Source organism: Haliaeetus albicilla, chromosome 11, assembly GCF_947461875.1.
Source record: "Haliaeetus albicilla chromosome 11, bHalAlb1.1, whole genome shotgun sequence".
In the NCBI taxonomy this organism is placed as follows: domain Eukaryota; kingdom Metazoa; phylum Chordata; class Aves; order Accipitriformes; family Accipitridae; genus Haliaeetus; species Haliaeetus albicilla.
Genome location: NC_091493.1, coordinates 31,571,599 through 31,592,104, shown reverse-complemented (window position 1 = coordinate 31,592,104; position 20,506 = coordinate 31,571,599). Strand labels below are relative to the sequence as shown.

At 42.7% G+C, this 20,506-nt stretch overlaps 1 protein-coding gene across 25 annotated transcripts in view; it reads right to left on the bottom strand.

The window, feature by feature from the left end:
• TCF7L2 (transcription factor 7 like 2) overlaps positions 1–20,506 on the bottom strand; it is a 181,515-nt gene that overhangs the window by 4,767 nt on the left and 156,242 nt on the right. For 5 of the 25 annotated variants that reach the window (XM_069796994.1, XM_069796995.1, XM_069797002.1 and 2 more), the window contains 7 exons: positions 18,374–18,460; positions 11,815–11,940; positions 10,791–10,950; positions 9,944–10,051; positions 5,047–5,095; positions 4,444–4,494; positions 3,216–3,288 (listed from right to left, as the gene is read on the bottom strand). In XM_069796994.1, the coding sequence (XP_069653095.1) occupies positions 3,216–3,288; positions 4,444–4,494; positions 5,047–5,095; positions 9,944–10,051; positions 10,791–10,950; positions 11,815–11,940; positions 18,374–18,460 (654 nt within the window). Of the gene's footprint in view, positions 1–2,553; positions 2,628–3,211; positions 3,289–4,443; positions 4,495–5,042; positions 5,096–9,943; positions 10,052–10,790; positions 10,951–11,814; positions 11,956–18,373; positions 18,461–20,506 lie in introns of those variants that run through there. The other 20 variants (XM_069796992.1, XM_069796993.1, XM_069797001.1 and 17 more) reach the window with 14 other exon arrangements.

Below are 20,506 nucleotides of genomic sequence, written 5' to 3'. Positions count from 1 at the left end.
AAGCAGACTTAAACCAGGTCTACCTGACTGTCTGACTCAGAAGAGTTAACAACTTTTTTAAAACTAAACCCACTGGTCTGCTACCTGAAGTAATTTGCCTTTGACTAGGATTAAGGGAGAGCAGATTGCTTCCTCTGCTTCTGTTGTATATTAAACTCTTGAATAGTGTGGCCACTTTTAGTCTGAAAAGCCATTTACTTAACCCATGATGGTTAAAGGCGGGGACGTTTCTCCAGCCTGTGCCATTCCCACCATGTGTTATCTGTGGTCATGTATGTCTCAGGGTTAGGTGGGACAGAAGGCATAGATGGTAAAAACCCAAAGCCTGCAAGCCAGATTTTACCAGAAGGGAACACCACCAGGCAACTTTGGTGAAGGGGAATAAGTAAACATCCAAGGAACTCTTTGTGCCTCAGTTTTTCTCTCCTAAAATTGGGAACAAAACCCCTACCTATCCCCTCTCAGAAGCACTAGTGAGGATTATCCACTTGTGCGTTGCTCTGAAAGCATCAACTGCTACATCAGTCCAGCAAACACCAACAGACCTGACCCTGCTCGTGCTGCCCTTGAAGCTAGCCCCAGGACAGCATCGGGAAACCTGTAATGCTGCGATTGCCATGAGTGAAAGCCACAGAGGATGACATGGGTTTATTCAGTTGCTGCGAGCAAAGATGTCTCAGTTTCTATCGTAGTAGCAAACTGCACATCTTTAGCACCTACCTAAGATGCGCTACAAAATGCTACCATGCTAGCAAATGCAATGTTGTAATGGTTAGGACCAGAACTAGGAGAGAAATGCTCTAATACCTAGTGATAAAATGCCTCCATGCATTTAAAAAAAAAACAACAAAAAAAACCAACACAAAAAAAGCCCCAAAAGAAAAGCAGCTGACTCTACATCCGTAAGTCTAAAGCTATCAGCTACACCACTGAAGTTGTCTCTGATGTGCTGCAAAGATTTCTGACCAAAATCTGGCGTAAGTTAAGAGAGGGTTTATGCTTCACATGTAACCTAAGCACTGTACAGACCAAATGCTGATAAAATGTAGTTTTAAAAGTATGCTGTTTACTTAAGCAGCTAGGGAAAGATAAAGCAACACAAACATGATGTGCCCCCGGTTCTTGTACTTGGCATACAGAGCCTGACATGCTTCAAATACTCTATCTCTAGACTACACAAATATCTGCTGATAGTGTGTAGTGAACTAAGCACAGAATAAAGCCCAACTAAACACAGCATTCAAGTCTTTGGCTAGCATGAGACTCCGGCCTCCTGACACAGTGAAGTAGCTACCCAGCTCTTCTGGACTGAACCTTTCTTCTTTAAGCTCTAAGGAACTGCTGCTTTCAAAGCTTGTTTAACATACGAACTGGTGCTGGTACCTAACACCCCACACCCGGTACTAGCATGCCTCAAATGGGACAATATGCAATCTGTTGAAGACGTTTCTGGTGCCTTCTCTGGTATTTTGACATACACCACCACCCTCGATCTGTGTTCTCCTCGACACTAAGCACAAACAAGACTGCGTGCATACACAAAATACGATGGACGTCTGATCTACATTCTAAATGAGATGGAGCACATGGGACTGGCATGAGTAAGAGGGGAAAATGTGGGAGAGGAATCACTACACACAGAGTGTGGTTTGGGTTGAAATACCTACCATCATAATATTCCAAATTCAAAGACTGCTTGTATCAGAACAAAGAAACAACAAATTTAACCAAATGCGATTATATAAGGAAAAAGGAATGAGAAAAGAACTACTCGGTATCCCTCCACCAAGAAAGAAGTACGTACTGAGTTATACATGGAATTAAACTCCAGTAGAACATGGGCTGTCGAAATTTGGGCTCTCTGATGTCTTTCATCTCCTTTTAATGCTGGAAACTGTCCTACTAAAGTTGTAATTAGTTTTGTCTAGAGCTCAGGCGTTTACAGCTCACTTGCTGGGATAAAATTTAGGAAAAAAATGTATTTTTGGAATCAGAAAAAAAAAAAAGACATCAGGTAATTTAAAAAACTGGTATCTACATAAAACTTACCAAGGCGTAGAAGCCTACAGGTAGCTGTTTAATTTTGCAGAGAACACCAAAAAAATGGTACAATATAAGCTGTAAACACTGGCTTTTACATCTCTAATCATGAGAAAAACACTAGTGCTGCAGATCCCAGAACCTTTTTAAAAAGCCTTTGGAGGCAGTGGACATAGACCCAAATGAAAGACAAAATATAGACGTCCAGCTAAACAATCATTTTGCTGACAATCTGGAAAAAAATTAAAAAAGCCAAAAAACCTGCCAGCTTTAAGGACTTCGAGTTTTCTTGTTCCCAGTTCTACCACCAGGGAGAGGTTATTGGTAAGGAAAGAGAGAAAATGGCATTAAATTAGCAAGAAATTCCAAAGATCAAAGATTATTAGCAATTGATGCTGTGGGAGAGAGAAAGGTGGGGAGTGGGGAAAAAAGATTAAAAAAATAAAATCACACAAATGCACTAAGAGGACAGATTGCTTTTATTTCCCCAAAGGCCTAATGGGTAGTATTATACCTGCATGGTTTGCACCATAAACTCTGTCGGTCAAGCCCGAACAATGCCCGACACTTCTTTGGAGTATTTGCATCTGTTAGCATAAGGTAAACACAAAAAATACAACACAATGGTGGATAGAGCTCATTTGGTCTGCGTCATCTTAGCTACAGCTACGTTTAGCTTTCAATCACCTCAGTTTTATTTGGTAATCTCCCCTCGTACCAAGGGCAGGAAAGAAAACAGGACTTTCACAATGAGCCAAAAGAAAACCAAAAAAAATCTCCGACACGGCCGTGCGTCTGTCCGGTGTTGGCACCGCACTCAGTGCCGTGTTACCAAGGGCTTTGGGAATGACTTTCCTTGGGTGGAGGCTTGGAGGGCAGGAGCGTGGTTGAGCCACGGATCAGATGGGCTTAAGGCTGATGCTGTTTTACAGTGGGTTTTTGGCTAGCAGCAGCAAAGAGGAAGGCAAAAAAACAACCAACAACAACAACAACAACAACAAAAAAAAAGCAAAACCCTTTCAGAGAGACAATAACTCATGGCAGTGTCCCACTCCCTTGTGTCTTCTAGATCACAACACAGAGCTACAAAGCAACAAGGCAGGAAAAAAAAGGGGAAAGTACCAAATAAACCAGCTGCAAATCAGCCATAGCGAGTCTGGGAAAACTATACACACCTGCAGGGGCCGCACCAGTTATTCTGTTGATCAAGGCCAAAGCGCGCTCGGCATTTCTTAGGAGCGCTCAGGTCTGAATGAGTTCAAGAAAAGCGAGCAGAAAAGGGAGAGAGGAAAAAAAGAAAAGGGGAGAGGGGGGGAGAGAGAGAGAGGAAGAGAGAAAAGGGGAGAAAAAAGAGAAAGATAAAAATAAGGAAAAAATAAAAATAAAAAAGGGAATAAAAATCAATGTCCTCGTTATTAATTGCAAAATATTGACTTTTGATTTAAAAGTTAAAAAAAAGTGATAATCACATTTTTATTCAACTCTTGAGATTAGCTGTTGCAATTAAAGCTGCAGTATCCCTTTATAAAGGACTGTTTCTTTCCCTTCTAAAAGAGCAGGTAGAGGAAAGTCATTGTGGCTGGTCTAGCAGGATGTTTCAGGCAGGATTTATTTGGGCTGGGTTTTTTTATTCTCTTTTTTTTGAGAGGGGGGAAAAAGGAAGAAAAGAAGCTGAGTATGGAAGTTAGATCCTGAACATGCTTTTTTCTTCAACTCAGATACAAAATAAAGAGAAAAAAAAGAAAAAAAAGAAAAAAAAAAGGAAATTATATCTCCTGGGATAATGCAGCTTTTGGAATAACATTCAATTTATTTGTTTTTATTAATTTGTATTTAAAAGAATGGATAAGAATAAGCAGATTGCGGAATGAGTATGTTAGTATCAGCCAGAAAATAAAACGTAAAGCATGGCAAGGTGCTGAGTTAGTACAGCTAGTGAATTGCAATGAATAGGCTTGAGCAGAAAGGAAAAAAAATTAAATAAAAAAATCCAAAAAGAAAATAATAATAAAAAAATGCATATGCATGCTAATGTGAGAAGACTTAGTGGGAGCCATGAAAAATGCCATTAGATTAAGGAGGTTCATTACTGACTTGCTTCCATTCTTTACCAGTCTCTTTAAAGAAATACTGCATATTCAATTTGCACAGTTAGTACAACTCTTGCGTTATTTTTACTGTATTACTGTTTTAATAGCAATTGTTACAAAAACGAAAAACAAAATTAAAAAATACTATCAAACATATAATAAAGATATATAGATAATAAATACTATCAAAACGTGTGGATGGTATTTTTCTCTTAATGTCATAAGTGTTTAATGTTAAAATCTATAATGGCAGGAAAAAAAATTAAAAAGCAGTTTATAAACTATTTTAAATGACTCAAAATGACGTTAGCACCTGTAATCGGAGGAAGTGAAAGGCAAGGATTTAGGAAACATTCGCTGTGTTCTGAAAAAAAAGAACAAATTATACAAAGGCTTCAAAAAAACTAAGTCAGGGCTTCTTCAAAATTGACTATGAGATTGCCTATGCAGTATTTCTAATTTCCTATATAGAATGGCAAACCTCCTTAATTTAAAATGGGTGCGATTTACCACTGTAAGGCATGCATCGGAACATACAGGTACAGCCCAAATTAATACCAAACACATACATACATACGTACACGCACACACATATGCGCAAAATAAGCAGACAACTTTATAAACGATGGCATAGGCATTACAACTACGGCTCTGCAGTTAAAGGCTCTGCAATTACTACGTACAAATTCAGCTAATGTCACAAGAGGCTCTTACATGCAATGGCTAGGTTACTAGTTTTAGAAGGGCAATAATGCATAAATAATTAGAGTGCATTAAAAAAAAAAGGCTGTCTAGTATAGGGACCGGCTCCCCGTCAGGCCAGGAGACTCATACCCACCTCCCCCGTACCTAGGAGCGTCACACCAGGATTGCCACATTTCCACTAAGCAAGAGATTTAGACTTATTTTTACTTACCATTGGTCTCTCCTGGCTGCTTATCCCTTTTCCTCTTCTTCTTCTTTCCCTGCAGGAAACATACACAAATGAGAAGGATTAAAAATAACCCAAAACACGTGTCCTTGCAAGACAGCACCGAGCGATGGCACGGGAAGCTCCCTGGGGAGGACACCAGAGCGTGGCACCGGCTCACCCTCAGTGCGGGGAGGCTCGGGGGGCTCCGAGGGGATGCTGCACCCTGGGGACGGCTCTGCCCGCCCGCCCCGGGACTTTTCGGACAGCCTCGCTGCAGCCCCCCCAATGCTAACACCCACCAGAGCTGTAAGCAGCTGGGGAGGGGGCAGAACAACTTGCAAGATGCTTCTTTTGAGTTAAGATTGTCATGAAGACAAAAACATTCGACACTTGTACGCTCCTGCATCTGGAAGTTTCAAACATCATTTGTGGTCACGTTTTGGCAGGGCAGGGAGGGGAAGAAGAGGGACACTGAAGCGGGGAGAGTGCATGTGTGAGGTCAGACTGAGCCCCTGGAGTTCCTCAGCGCCCAAACCCGACCGTTAAAGCAGACGAGGAAGCCACAGTAATGAGGAAATGCTAACCTGCAGGTTTATAAGTGCGCTGGCAACCTAGGAAGCAAAGCCAGGACAAGAAAAAAATCCAGATATAACTAAGACCCTTCCCACATTTTGCTCTATCACAAGGAAAATAACCAGTACTATCTTGCTAAACTGTGTCCCTTTCCCAAATACTGTCCCGCAAAACGGTGCCATTTGTTACGGTTTCTAACTGGAGGGAGAAAGGCCCTTTCTTCATTTCCCTCCAGCAGTGTGGGAGAGGACAACTGGGAGCCTGCCTTCTGTGGAAACGCAATGATCATTTTCCAAGAGAAGAGTTATAAAGTAATAAGCATAGCTCAAAAGAGAAAAGCTATTTTCTAAGAAAACTCTTCTAACACTGAGAAGACTGTGTAGGCCAGTGTAGGGGACAGAGCAATCTCATTTTCACAGCTCCCCAGATGCTAAAAGCAACGACTTTTGGGCCAGCAATGTCAACTATGAACATGAACAGCACAGGAGACGCCAGCTTTTGAAGACGCGGTAGTTAAGAGAAGTTGGTGAAAAGACACCAGACCAGCAATCCCTTGTGGTCAAGAGGGAATAAACGTGTCTTGGAAGAAGGACTCTCACAGCACTTTTGAAGGGTTGGACATACCTGTGGGGAAGCCAAGAGGTTCTCCCACATGGTGGACATCTTTCTCAGTAGGTTGGTCTGGCTCCCAGCTAAATGGTTAACATGGGCTTCAGCTTGGCACATCCACTCACTATGATATACTCCTTGGAACGTATCACTAAGAAATTCCCCCAACATAAATATTGGATTTTTGATTTGTTGTTGTCCTATTTTTTCCTCCCCAAAAGCTGGCTTTCTGGCACAGGGCTTCTGTACTCATTCCCCCTTGCTTGCTCAGGGTTGTAAACTCCCACCCTGCTGTCCAGGCTGCAACAAGCACAGTCTTGTTTGTGAGAGCCTTCTGGTGATGGAAAAAGCTGTGTGTACCGTCCATTGTAAAGGACTGTTAAACAACGTGCACATAATCCTGTAGCTTGGATGCTGCTGAGAAATCAGCTCTGACATCTCTGAGGTCATTTTTGGGGATATCGGAAGTTGTTGCTCTGAGTCAACTGCTACAGCAGCCATCAGTCTTACATGACAGGCTGACAAGATAGACAAGCATTGCTCCTAAAGCTCCCTGAGAATAAAATAGGGAAACACTTCGTATCTTGAAGTTCATGTACCACATAAAGATACAAGAGGTTCAGACTCTGCTCCATCTATATTGATCTAGATTGACAGTAACTCTGTGAAAGTCAGTGAATTTTTTCCAGCCTTACAACAACGTAACTAAAACCAGATAATTGCCTCAGGACCATAAGCCTGATTTTTATTTAATCTCAAGGAGGCCACTTGCATAATTAACAGACTGCATCTCTGGCAAATTTGCTTAATTTCTGCAGTACGTTTGGGAATTCAAAGGCTCTTTCAGTTTGAGACCTTGTAACTTCTTCACATGAGGGCCAGCCAGAACAGAGAGGTCAGGAGTCACCTGCCCTTTACAACTCTTCAAGCCAGGTATTAAAGTACTCTAACCCCTTCAGGAAGTAATCTGTTAAAAATGGCTGATATACAGGAATGTCAGCTAGGGACCAGGAACTTCTGGTTCCTTTTCAACACAAGCTTTGAAAACTGTTCCTAACAAAGAACTGACAGAGGTTCCACTAACCTCTTTTACAAAGCAAATAGGGAGAAGAATCACCTGGCTTGCTTGTTTAATTTCTGTGCTACGAGAAGATATTTGATTACACAGCTAAATTAATACATGGACTTAAGAAAAGAATTAGGGCAGCAGTTTTTCAAGTGCTCTGCAGAAGACATTGTTTTGCCTTTGCCTCATATAGTCCTCCTAAGACTTGAGCAGATGGTCTGTAACATCTTCCATCATCGTACTATACAAATTCTTAGGCTGCAAGTAAATGTAGATGTAAATACTTGCTAACCGGTTTGTCAGCTCCCTCTACAGAGCCAAACCAACATGGATTTTGACCGGACTGCAGAGTTCTTTGGTACTAATTTTCTAGACAAGCGGCAGGCGAGGTGACTAGACCCTTACGTACTCTGAGTCCAGCACTCAGCACCACTTAACATCTACTGTTAGATCTCAGGAAAAGCAAATGTGCCTTGTGACACCAACAAGCCGCGAGGGATTCCCTGAACCCTCTTCTCTTATTTAAGAGCAGGCTGAAAGCTGCGTTTCTTGAATGTACTGCTCCTGTTTCTGAAGACCTGGGCTACAGCTGGCCTCATCCTCGAGCCTGATGTGAGATGCCTAACAAATTAACCATTTCAAGCAGCCCAAAGGCACTCCCCCACTAGAAGTGTGAAGGGCTCAAGACCCTATAAAATACTGAGGGAGGAGGGGAACTCAGAGCTCTGAATGGACCAGGACAGGAGTAATAAATAAATCCTGTGGATGATGCCATCATGTGATGCAAAGGTACCGTGCTCTCCTCAGGCAGGAAGGTTCCCCCTGAAGGTCACTTGGGGGTACAGCATCAAGCTGCTGGGAAAGTGCTGGCTTTCTCATCCTGTCCTTTTTAGCTTGAGAAGAAAGGGTTTCTCAGTGCTCACACAGTGAGGACAAAAGTAAAAGGTCCTAAACACTGAAGGCTTTGTACATGCCCATCTGTCGGTGGCACAGTCACCGCGCAGAATGAGCATTCCCGAAACCTCAGTCGAGCCTATACTCCCTTTTGAACACCCAAGAAGGCGATACTGCACAGTGCCGAGGAACTACCTCAAGCCTATGGTCTGACAGTCTCAGGCCAGCCAATGCCAAAAAGAAAGGGAAAATGTGTTTAAGGAGGAGCGGCGCCTCATCAGGCTTAATGAGGTCTCCTCTGAGGAGCATGCACAGCTACACCTGCAACGGCGAACAAAGGAGGGAGCGAGGCAGAGACCAATGGAAAGACAAGATCATCAAGAAAAAACAGAAGGATTTGAAAAGATGTCCTGAAGTACATATTACTAAATAAGTTAGCATGTGTATTCTCCACCGCTGAAATGGTGGAAGAGTGTCAAGAGCTGCTGCTGCTCTAGGCTTCGCTGCAGACTCTGAACTGGCTTCTTCCCATCCCTACACGTAAAAGCGCAGATTCTCATAGAGGTAAACGTTGCCATATACAAAGCACACAGTTTATGTGATTTATGGCAAAAATAGGACATTTACGGTAAAATAGGCAGTGATGATGACTATGATGGAAGGGACACACTTCAACAAAAACAAAATGCATAACACTGTACATAACTGACATCAATCTTAGAGCTGCTGGTCCCCAAACCTGCAGGGAAGTCTGCCTGGAAGGTAGGGAGCAGGGTTTATTCCAGAGTTAGAGACCTTGCAAGTTTTAGGTGATTTTTATTTAAATTTTTTAAAAAATAATCAAAATGCTGCTATAATCCTATTAAAGAGGGTTTAGAGCTCACACCAATCCACAAATCTGACAAGAATTTATGGGTTTAGGCTTGCAAACACTTACTACCAGCTGCACTGCTTACCCTTCATGGAAGAAGGTGTTATATAGTACCAGTAAGTGGTTACAACACTGGCCTTATGTTTTTAAGACAGAAAATTCTACCACTTTTAGCTACAAAACAGGCTTTCTGAAAGGTGGAGGGGGGAAATCAATCTTAAAACCACTCCATTAATTGATCACAAACTCCAAAACACTTTTTAAAAAATGAGGCGGGGGGGTGGGGGGAGATAACATGGCCATGAAAAAGCAAAACATAATCGAAATATACAACAGTAGAGCGTGGAATAATTCATTTAACCCCACTTGAGAGTAAGACTTTCAAACAAGTCACACTTTTGGTTTTGCCAGTCCTTCTCTGAAGCTAGGATAAGTCATTCTTCCACTTTCCACTATACTCTCACACAGATAAGCACAAGACACTAATTAGTCATCTTTTTGGTGGAAAGGAGAGGAGCCATACTAGGGGAATTTTAAATTTTGTTTTAAAAAAATGTAATTTAAAATGACCAGCAAGCCAAACAGCATTTCCAGACGCTGGTAAAAGTGAAGGTAAGAGTTTCTTCACAGAGCTCTACTGTCATGCCCCAATTCTAACCTTTTACTAGTCCCAGCCAGGAAGCCTCTTCCAAGTGGAGGGCTGGGAATTATCCCCAATAGTTTTAGTATCGCAGAGGGAAGCGTCCGTTGTTGTTACCAGATTGGGATCCTGAGGCACGCTTTCCAAGTAGTGCTTGTGTGCAATGTGTGGTCGTAGTTCAGCAGGTCACATATACATTTCTACAAGCTCTACTACTAAAAAAATTTCCACCTACATAGGAACCTACATAGTTATCCCGTGCGGACCAGCCCGGGTACAGCTGCATATGAAGCTGTCGTTCCTTTCTTGCTAGTTCATAGTATTTCGCTTGCTCTTCTCTGGATAACGCGTGCCACTGAGGTGAAGAAAAGAGAAAAAGACAAAATAAAAAGCACAAGTGTGGTTTTTTTTTTTTAAGCGTGTTAACAGCAGAGTATATTATTTATATATAAATACAGCTAGAGTTGATTTTCATAAAAAAGAGATAAAACCAGATGATCTGGCATGCTGACATTCATATTTTATTTATAACTCCAGATTATAACTCCAGTTAACTCAACTGAGTCATAACTAATCATTTACGTTCACTCAGCCCCTTTGTCTCCTGATGAGAGCGGAGAATTAAGAAAACTAAACAAAAATGAAGAGCAGGGGAAAGGTTCCAGAAGCTGAACCACTTGGCCTGAGCCAGATCTCAGTTACAGGTTTAGAGAAGGTCTCCCCATCCTTTCCCCACTGGCACCCCCTCTCCTCTTCTAGCTCTCACAGGTGCTGATACCGGTACTGTACCCAAAGGCTTTTTCCTTCCCCATTTATTTTTCTGCCTGTTTTAGGACAAAATAAAAGTCTAAGATTTTTCCATCTACAGGTCATGGAAATAACATTGAAATAACACTGCTGTTAATTAACTGCCCCTCTTCCCCATGAATGACCCCACTGGCAAAAAATGTTTGCGAAAAGCAAAAACCAAACCAAGGCCTTTGGTTTAGCAACTTCCCTATCCATTATCAAAATATCAGGAAAACACAGTGATTCAGAAGGTGTGAATCCTACCGAGTTTCAGTCCCTGCTTGTGCTTCTCCCTTGTTACCTACCCTTCGACCGAGGATTTGGTTGATGGCTGCGCTCTCTTTCAATGTGCATTCTGCTACAACTTTTGCTCTCATTTCCTTCATATACAACATAAATGCATTAAGAGGTTTCTTTATGTGTGGCTTCTTTTTCTCTTCTTCTTTTTTGGAGTCCTGATGTTTTCTGAAGGGTAAAGATACAACAGACAGAAACCTCACAGTGAGAACCCTTGTGAATTTATTAAATTAATCCCCTCAATCTCTCTAGCATTAATCCTCAGAAATCTCTAGGAAAAGAACCAGAAGGTTCTCTAGTGCCTTCACCCTGGCTGCTGTATGAGAACAGTTTTAAGAGCGTTATAAGAAAACTCCATTGTGTGTTTATGCAGTATCACCACGTACCCTCTCAGCCCCTAGAAGAACCTTGGAAGTACATGGGCACCCAGGAAAATGGGTTCATGGGGAGGGCTTCTGACCATGGTGGTAGACGAAATAATTACATCCTATCATCAGTGGGAACCAAAATGCTGTCTTTCTGCTTCACCCGTGAAATGAAAGGCAAGAAGCACTAGGGGCAGAGGCAGACCAAGGCTCTCCTTGATTCAAACCTAAACTTGATACCAGCTCTCTCTGCAGCTTTGAACAAGCCATTTATGCTCTAATTTATTGTCTCCTGTTGTGTATCCAGTATTTCACGGCTTCAAACTGGGCACTGAGTAACAGGGAAACTGGTCAAGAAGCTTGAACCTTGATCAAGAAAATTCCACTTCTTTGTTAAAATGAGTGAAATTAATAACTATTCATCTATGAATAGTCTACATGTGAACAACATGTCACAGAATGACTCTGAAAGACTGTTAACCACTATTTTGGCACACTTTGGTAGTTAAACCATGTTCAAAGCAATTAGAACAGAAAAGAAAAAGCAATTTTAAAAAGTATTTTACAGAAAAAACATTGCCACAAATCCAAGCCCTTTTAAAAGCCACACATGCACTGGTGATGCTTTGGACATTCTAAAAAGAAGACACGGGAAGCAACAACTTACGAGCTGTGGAGTGAGCCGACATCGCTCTGGGAAGATTCCTGTTTGACTGTTGGTGTGACTATGGCCGGATGAGGGATTCCAGTTGTATGTAAACTATGGTGTGGCGGGACCATGTGTGGAGGAAACCTAGAGGAGAGAAAGCTGTGTAAATCGTCAGAATAAAAATGAATGAATGGGGAGGGATGTGTACACACATTACAAAAAAAAAAAAAAAAAGGCATATAACAAGCACATGACAGCTAGACAAAGCATATGAAAGCTGGCAGCATTAATTAGCAATAAATTAAACATAATGACTCTCCTAATGTCATTAAAGCCAATCTTCCCCTTCATTATCATTACTGACATGAGACATCATGATTTTTAACATCTTTAACAAAAGGCAAATTCAACTGGATGAACTTGGATGAAAGTGGAATTGCAGCTACCTGCAAAAAAATCCACCAGTCCATTTCTTTGCTAAGAAATCATGTGCGACAACCAAGGAATCAATTTTTATAGTTCTGAATCATGTTGTGAATTTGGGATAACATCTTTTATTCCATATTGACAGCAAAATAAAATATTAATGCCAAGACAATCTAGACGCGTTTTTGATAATCCTTATAGATGCCTCATTAGCTACATTGTGTTGATGGAGCAAAAGAAAATATTTATTTGTGTCTAATAAATCTCCGAGCCACATGGCTTTAACAGATAGTGGGAAGATTGTGGAATTCAGTCAATTTTGACCCATTAAGGTAACCTAGGAAGGCTTAAATTCATGCAAAATAACAGTCTAGCCTTTTGAAAGGGAAAAAATGTTGTCAGCTTTATGGTTTATGGTCATATACTTGGACAGGCCCCGGTCCTGCAACTGGATTCAGAGGGATGTGCAATTCTTCTGCATGAATCTAATTGCTCAGTCGGGGCCACAGCACGAACATGGCACAATCATGTAGCCTTTTGACCCAAAATGAACAAACTTCTCAAAAGCAGGATTGACTGCTTATCATTATTTCTCAACAGTCTCAGAAAGGTTTTGCAGTGAATAAGGAAAGCACACTATGACTGCCTGCCTTTCCCTTAGAAAATCCCCACTGAAGTCAACAGGTTTCCAGGGAAATGGGATCTAGCCTAAAATTTTGGCTAAGAAATAACTTCCCCCAAAATTCCAAAGCTAAAGTGATCTGGCAAATGACAAGGTTTTTTATCATTGCAAATCCCTACCCTCATCCCAGATTTTTGAACCATCTTGGTCCAAATAAAATACCCCAAGAATATGGAACATGCAATGGGATAAAGAATTATTTCTTCTATCATCAATATACAATGATTTTTTCTATCAAACAGGATGTAAAATGGGGTGATATACCATGGATAAGTAGACTGTATACAAGTATCAGAAATATAATGGGATTTTTTTTCCCCCTCTTATAAATTCCATTAGTGAGCTTAACCGCCCCCTCCCCCCCACCCCAAGCTGCCTAGACATTCCCTACATTCACAAGATGACACAGTAGTACTTTCATGAACAAGAGGTACTGTCCACTACGAGCTCTGAGGATCTTTGTCTATCAGCTGGTAGTACTCAGGATCATTAGACAGAAGTATTTTGTCTTTGAAGGCAGTGGTGGGAAGAGCAGGGACTGACAGGGAGAATGTGAAATTGTTCAAACTGTAGAGAATTGCAGCTCCTCTCAAACAAAGGCATGGAAAGAAGTAAAGGAGGAGGGTGTGATGGCAAGGGAAGAGGAGAAGGGGCAGCAAAACGGCCATTCCTAGTTCTGCTAAAGACTCATGGGCACAAATCTCCAAGTGGATTGTCAAAATGCCTTCCCCACTCTGACAAAAGTAGCTGGGAGAGAAACACGCGTCTGGGAAATGCTTTGGTGCACGGTAGGTCAGAACAGAAGACATCGGCAAGGCTGCAAGGAGACCAACGTCCTGGTCCCACTTCTGCCACAGAATTGCCTCACCATCAGCAAGACATAAACTTGTGGCCTCTGTACCATTTTTTTCTGTTCTCCCTCTCTTTACTTTTGTGTGCATGTATTTTGGTTGGACACGCTTAAAGTTTGTTCACACAGTGCCTGGGGCCTTCAGCCATAGTACAATGCAAACAATAAAAACTGACAGTAAGAGCTTTTTTTTAAAAACTAACTTACAAACATGGGTGAAAATAAAACCCATGGCAAAATCCTGACCTCACTGAAAGTGATATAAGCATAGTGATAAAAAGTTGACACACATTCTATCGAATGACTTGCTGTCCTAGGCAAGACCCAGTGTTCAAGAGAGGACTATGCTGCTGGGGCTAGCTAGGGTTCAAACTGGAATGAGAGCCAGTGACAACGGGACAATGAAGGATGAAGATGGAGCCGAAAACCCTACCTCAGAGAATGGGCAGGAAGAGCTGCGCTTGTTGGACATGAGGACACAGTGGGAAGGGCAGTGGGCATACACCAGCAAGGAAGAAGAGCTGGGTGCAGTGGTAGCACAAGGACAGAAGGGCATGACAGTGGACCTGAATAAGGTTAGACTCATCACTGCAGAAGGGCTCCCAAATATCACAAAAGACTGATTACAGCTGGAATTAATGGGGACAAAAGATGGTGTCTGTTAAGCTTCTGAAGAGGATCCCTTGATGTGGCCATGATAAGTGGGTCATAGACTTGCTTCTCAAATGAGGATCTGGTCAAAAATTCAAACGCACTGCAAAATGAACTCTGCCTACATGGTGGACTGTTGCACGGTCAGGATGTTCAAAGGACACAAATTCAACAAAAGATAGGGCATTATTTATTTGTTTATTTTTGATGAAGATTTAAGTACGTCCAGCTAAAAAAAAAAAAGGGAGGGTGAAGAAAATATGCAAAAAATGTAACTTCTCCCCCCTAATTATGAGGAAAATGTTTTCCCCATTATCATTTAGGAGAAAGAGAGCAAGTATTTGCACATTGGAGAGTGACCAGATGGAGAAGTGGTGCAGCGGAGGAGGAGAAGCCTACATACACACGTTGTGTGAAAGCCTGGCGGATGGCAAAACCTCCACTGACTTCAGCTGGGCTGAGGTTTTACCCACTGAGCTCTAAACTTCAGAGACACGGCAGCCTTCATCAACAGCCAGCTGCAGCTCAGTAGTTATTTTCGGGGTAGCAGTTTCCCCAAGGAAATTGTGTGTTCATTACCAATGACCGTTGGTTATTTCACACTGAATCTCTCTCCCTCCAAGACACAAGGCTGCCTATTGGACTTACGCACTCCCTCCTATGTTTGGGGCTATAAAAACATGCTCCAGAACCCAAAGTTGCTCTCACAGTCCCATGGACTTCAGTGGGCTGGGTGAGCGTTCAGCCCAAAGTCTGAGTGCCTACTTATTTCCATGTAGACATCCACTCACATGGCAATACGAGTCAGGGAAGAGTGTTAACTTTTAAGTTCTGGCTACACTCCAACTTCAGTAATTACATTCAGCAAAAGTGAATTTCCCCTGAAATTTCAATTACAGAAGGTATTTTCCACTGCCACCACTTAACTGCTGTGCAGCGTTTGTCTGGTGTAATTCTGCTAAATTATTTCCTGATTTCCTCTCACAGCAGTTGTTTTTTCATAGTGGGTCCACTGTTTGCCCATCAGTCAGTTAACCCTGTCTCAATTTACATTAAGGGCATATTATAGAGGGGTAATGAAGGATCAAGAGATGTTATAAGCATGTTGCATGCATACAAAGTGAGTGGGGCGATGCTACAAGCGGACAAAAGGGTTGTAAATGGTTAAAACAACCTGAAGACACTACCTTAATAGTCTAAACCTTTTATGAAAATCACTATTAGTCACCCATTAACCTTTTATAAACTATTCATAAGCACACTCTAACTAATGAACTGTAATTACTAAGCTTAGGGAATATTCAGGGTTGGGAAGCGTTACGTGCTCCAAAGGTCTACACCATAATGCAGGCAAAGACAGGAACTACTTTTAAAGGAAGGCTCTGGAAAAACGTGGATGGAGGGGTGAGGTTGGGGTCTGCCCTGGCTTCGTCGTTTGGGCAGAGCCAACACAGCGACCCCAAGGCTTGTACCAGGGTCCTGCGGGACTGCTGCCCGGAGGCCAGCCGTGAAAAGCGTGTCTGCAGGCAAGCGTGGGCATCCCCGGGCACGCCAGCCCCATCTCCCAACTCTGCTGGCTACCCAGGGCAAGGGCTGTCCCGCGGCTGAGCCCAGGCGCTCCAGCTGATACGGCGGGCATGAGAAAACACGCGTCGAACCACGTATCAGAGCACGGTCTGCCCAGAGGGTGTTCCCATGTATGGGAAACCAGGAGAGGAGTTTCTGGGCTGAAACAAAGGATAAACATCTTAAATCTATTCATCAGTCTGTGTGTGTGCCTGAGCGTGCGTGCGCATGTGGGCTTATGTCAGAGACAAAAAGAAAGGCTGTGTGCGTATATGCACACCCCTCACCTTCGCCTAAGACATCCCCCCGTATTTTTTTCTCTAGACAAGTATTCCATGAATTGCAATAAACACCCTAAAAATTCTAAGCAGCTCATTATACACTACTGTCTCCTTTTATGGCTCCAAGCCAGAATATAATGATGAGTCTTAACTTGTTAAGGACAACTAATTTTTTGTTCCTGGCTGTCTCAGGGGCTTCTCTCTTACTCACTCTCACTTTACTTCACTGTTGACATGCTTCTGTTAACTGGATGTCATCTGCCTGCCTTGATTTTATGCACAAGCAGTGGGATGCATTTTTCTGTGCAACAATTCTGCTTTGAGTTGCATTAGATTTGTCATTATTCTCTCATTTTCCCCTTGCACTTGTAACATTTCATCTATTCCTGCCTTATTTTTTGAGCCACGGTGCACCCACATTATGGTTTATACATGATCTTGCTCCCTTTGAAGCCGGCAGATTTCAGAGCCAGCCCTCGTCAGGAGAAGTGCCTGCTACCAATTTAGCAGGCTGAGGGCCCCGAGCTCCAACAACTCAATCTAAAGGGGGTCACAGGGTGGCACAAGCGAGTGTCAGCAAGTGCTGTTTAATTGCCAATCTAGGCTTCTCCATGGTGTTTAAAGTATAATGACCCATCACTTAATTCTGAGAAGTCCTGGCCCTGCTGCTGAATGGAATGAATATCAAAGGATGTGCTAGAACAGGGCAAGGAGCCTACATTTCCTATAACTGCCATAAGTATAATAGACCTCTACTTCTGTCGTCCCATTACCACAATAATGTATTTAATTTGCTGTGTACTCTTTTTAACTAGATACCTTTCATAAAGCCTATCTTGGGAATATAGCCTCCCCCCTCCCACATCTCCCCCCTCCCTCAAATGACTAGCCTCTCTAATAACAATTAAACTAAATCAAGCTCTACTTTGCCTCACACCATGCCTGCAAGTCTTTTACAGATATGAAAAAAGATTAAATGGAGGGAGGGAACCATTGTTTAAATTTGCAGCTCTCTCCCCAACCCAGGATTTTTTTCTCCCCCATGCTGGGTCTATCAAATACTTTTTTTAAGTTGGTTTTGCAATTGTTTCTCTATTTGCTGGAACAACATGAGCAAATTTTAATTTTCTGCTTTTACTCTACTTACCTAAAGCACACAACACACTATTTCCCTACCCATTCACTCACCAGCTCTAGCTACAGGTTTCCATTTCTCAATGAGGTGTGTTTCCCCCACTCCCCTCCCCGCAACCTTTTCCTCCTTAAATCCTCTATACACCAACCTTCACATATTAAACTGCAGAGATGGAGAGGAAGGGACAGAGCAGGGAAGAGACGTGGAACCTTGCTATGTAATGCATGCTAATTTAATTATGTGCCATCATCAAAATGGATTAGCTGTTTCAGCCCATCAGGAAAGTCTAAACCTCCACCGATTTAATTAACCAGACTGAAAATCAGATGAACAGAAAATAAAACTATCATTAGGAGCAATTAGTGATTACTTAAACATAGTGCTGCCAACCAGTTTGTAAATAAAACTAGCAGCCCCTGGAAAATTAGATGGAATTAATTGGAGGTAGGGAGGGGGAGAAATATATACTTCTAAAGCCTTAGAGGGTCAGGCAGGCCCTTTTATGTTGACTATCAGTGTTTGGAGCTTTGGTGGGGGAAAACACAGCGCAATAACCTTCCTCCCAACTCTGCTTGAGGAGAGCCCTCCTCCCTCCCGAGACTCCCCTCTCGCACACAGCGCGCTGCTCTGGGTGACGGCCACCGAGAAAGCAAAAGGTATCACGACTTCTCCTCCTTGCTTTTTCAACATCACATTCTCCCAGCTTTTTCATTTAGTTTGGCTTTTAAAGACAACTTCCCGCTCCTCCACCTCTCCCTCAAAACCAAATTCTTAAAGCCCAACGACAGCACTAGGACACCCTCTTCTCCTCAAATGGGAAGGTACCCCTTGTCCTCTCCTCCTCCACCCTACTGAAAAACTAAGGGGGACTGTTTAACTGAAGTGCTTTCAGAAATATGCTTCCTAGATGAAATGCTCTCCTCTAGAGAGGGCAGCGGGAGGAGTTACATTTGCTCTCGATTCAGGACCTCAGCATTTGAACTCACCTTGACATGGAAGCATTGACAGTCAGAGCTGTTGGGTAAGGGTGGCGGAAACCCCCTGTCGTGATTGGGTACACTGGCTGACCTTGCCTGGCAAAAAAGAAGCGAAAGAGAGAATGAGAGAAAGAAAAAAGGGTTTAAAAAAAAAAAAACAACAAAAAACTTCTCTCTGCACAGTAAGCTTTATTCTCATTTGATCAGAACAAAAATCTTGGGGATTGTACAGCAAGGATCAAAGGAAAGAAACACAGAACAATTTGAATGCCATAAATCTGATAGGAATGGCTAATTAAATTTTATAACCTCTGCTTATGTCAATAGAGACCCTCTCCCCAAGCTGAAACTAGGTGTTTTGTTGTAATAATTAAAGGCGAAGTCTCGCTTGCTTTAATGGAGCCATCACACTAATTGAGGGCTACACATCCAAAGGAAAACAATAATGAATGTAAATTTATACCAAAATAAAGTACAGTGAATCAAAGGACTTCAGTTGCGCTTTGGGCCTCTTTCGGTATTTAGATCTCGGTGAGAAAACATTAAATTAACAGAGCTTAATTTGTAGCCTTTTGTCAGATTAACAAGTGTTGACAAGAGTTACCGGGGGAGAGTCCCCAAGAAGTATTGTGGGTAACCAATAGACAATCACACCTCATTACAATAATTAAAAAATACAGCAACATGCAAAACAGCATCCTCATGAAAGACACACAACTTTTTCTGATTGAGGTTTGTCTGTGCTGGCTAGTTCTTTTCATCTGTCCTTCAAATATATCATCTGATTGGGCAGGATGCTTTCTGGGGGGGTACTATGCTAGAGACATCCAGGCCAGTTGAGGATAGATGGGTTGGGAAGTTGAAGCATGAGCGCCAACAAGAAGGGAAATAAAAATCTTGGGTTACTTCTGCAAAGTTGGACATGCTACTCTCCTAGAGCAAAAGCAAATGCGATGGTATCACCCCTCAACAAAAACCACTTGGAGAAGCTGTAAGAGCTGTGGGTGGATAAGTATGTCATGGATGTTGACTTGTCATAAACCACTGGTGACGACAGAGTCTTCCAGTGGCAGAGGTGGCCATTAGCACCTGCCTGATGAAAGTGGCCACACATGGCAACATCCACGTGGTTTGGCAGCCATGACAGGAGGTTCAAGGAGGACAAACCTGTGTCTGCCCACATAAAAATGTAAGAGAGACACATATGAGCAATGAGGCGCAGGTCAACGACAGTGAGGACTTTCTTCCCTGCACTCTCATGTCTTTAATGTTACTGACTTTTGGCGCTAGCCAAGTATATGTATTTTAAATGCTGAGGCTGTTACTGTGCAAACTTGAGCTAAGCAGTTGCAACAGAGGAGCATGAGGTGGCTGTACTGCAGCTAGGCCCTGCAAGCAAGAAAGAAGAAGAAAAGGAGCTGACATACATTCTACCAGCATTCAGGGTGTCCTACGTAAAAAGGAAATCGCCACAAATGAGGAGGAATTTAAGATTTCAGGGAGCAATGCTCTGGGTGTTTCTTCTGCTCATGCTGTGCTCTTCTGGAAAAAACAGCCTTCTGCAGAGCTGATGGATGTGCTTCACCTTCAGGGTGGGAGAGCCTCTACCCAACCAAGTTGCACGACCACCCCGCGAGGAAGGGCAGCCTGCAAAGTGGCCAGAGGCAGGCTGCTGTGGCCGAGGTCTGAGCTCCAGCTCTCCTGCATCCCCACTTCTGTGCTTGAGAAAGGCCCCCAAAGCCTTGGACGCCAACCCCTCTCCTTGCCCGAGACCTGGGTGTGTGTGGGGACCCCCTGCTCTGCCCTGCTCTCCTTGGGGGTGTGAACTCCACTTCCTTACGAAGGGCAAACTTGTGAGGAGGTATTTTAGCACAGCTGGCCAAACAACCTCGAGCAGGAACAAACTATTTCTAGCTTTGGGCAATTCATTTCTAAAGAAATATGATCTCCCCCAAACCGATGAGGCCTGTTATGTGAGAAAAATAGGGTAATAGTCTTGATTTGTAATGCAGAGAACCTTTGTATCCAGCAATACAAACGTCTAAGTATTTAAATCAAATATACTGTACAAAAGGCCTAGGCACTGCTTAAATGCGTTACAAACCCATTGCAGAGATGGCAACATAAGAAAAAAAAAGAAAA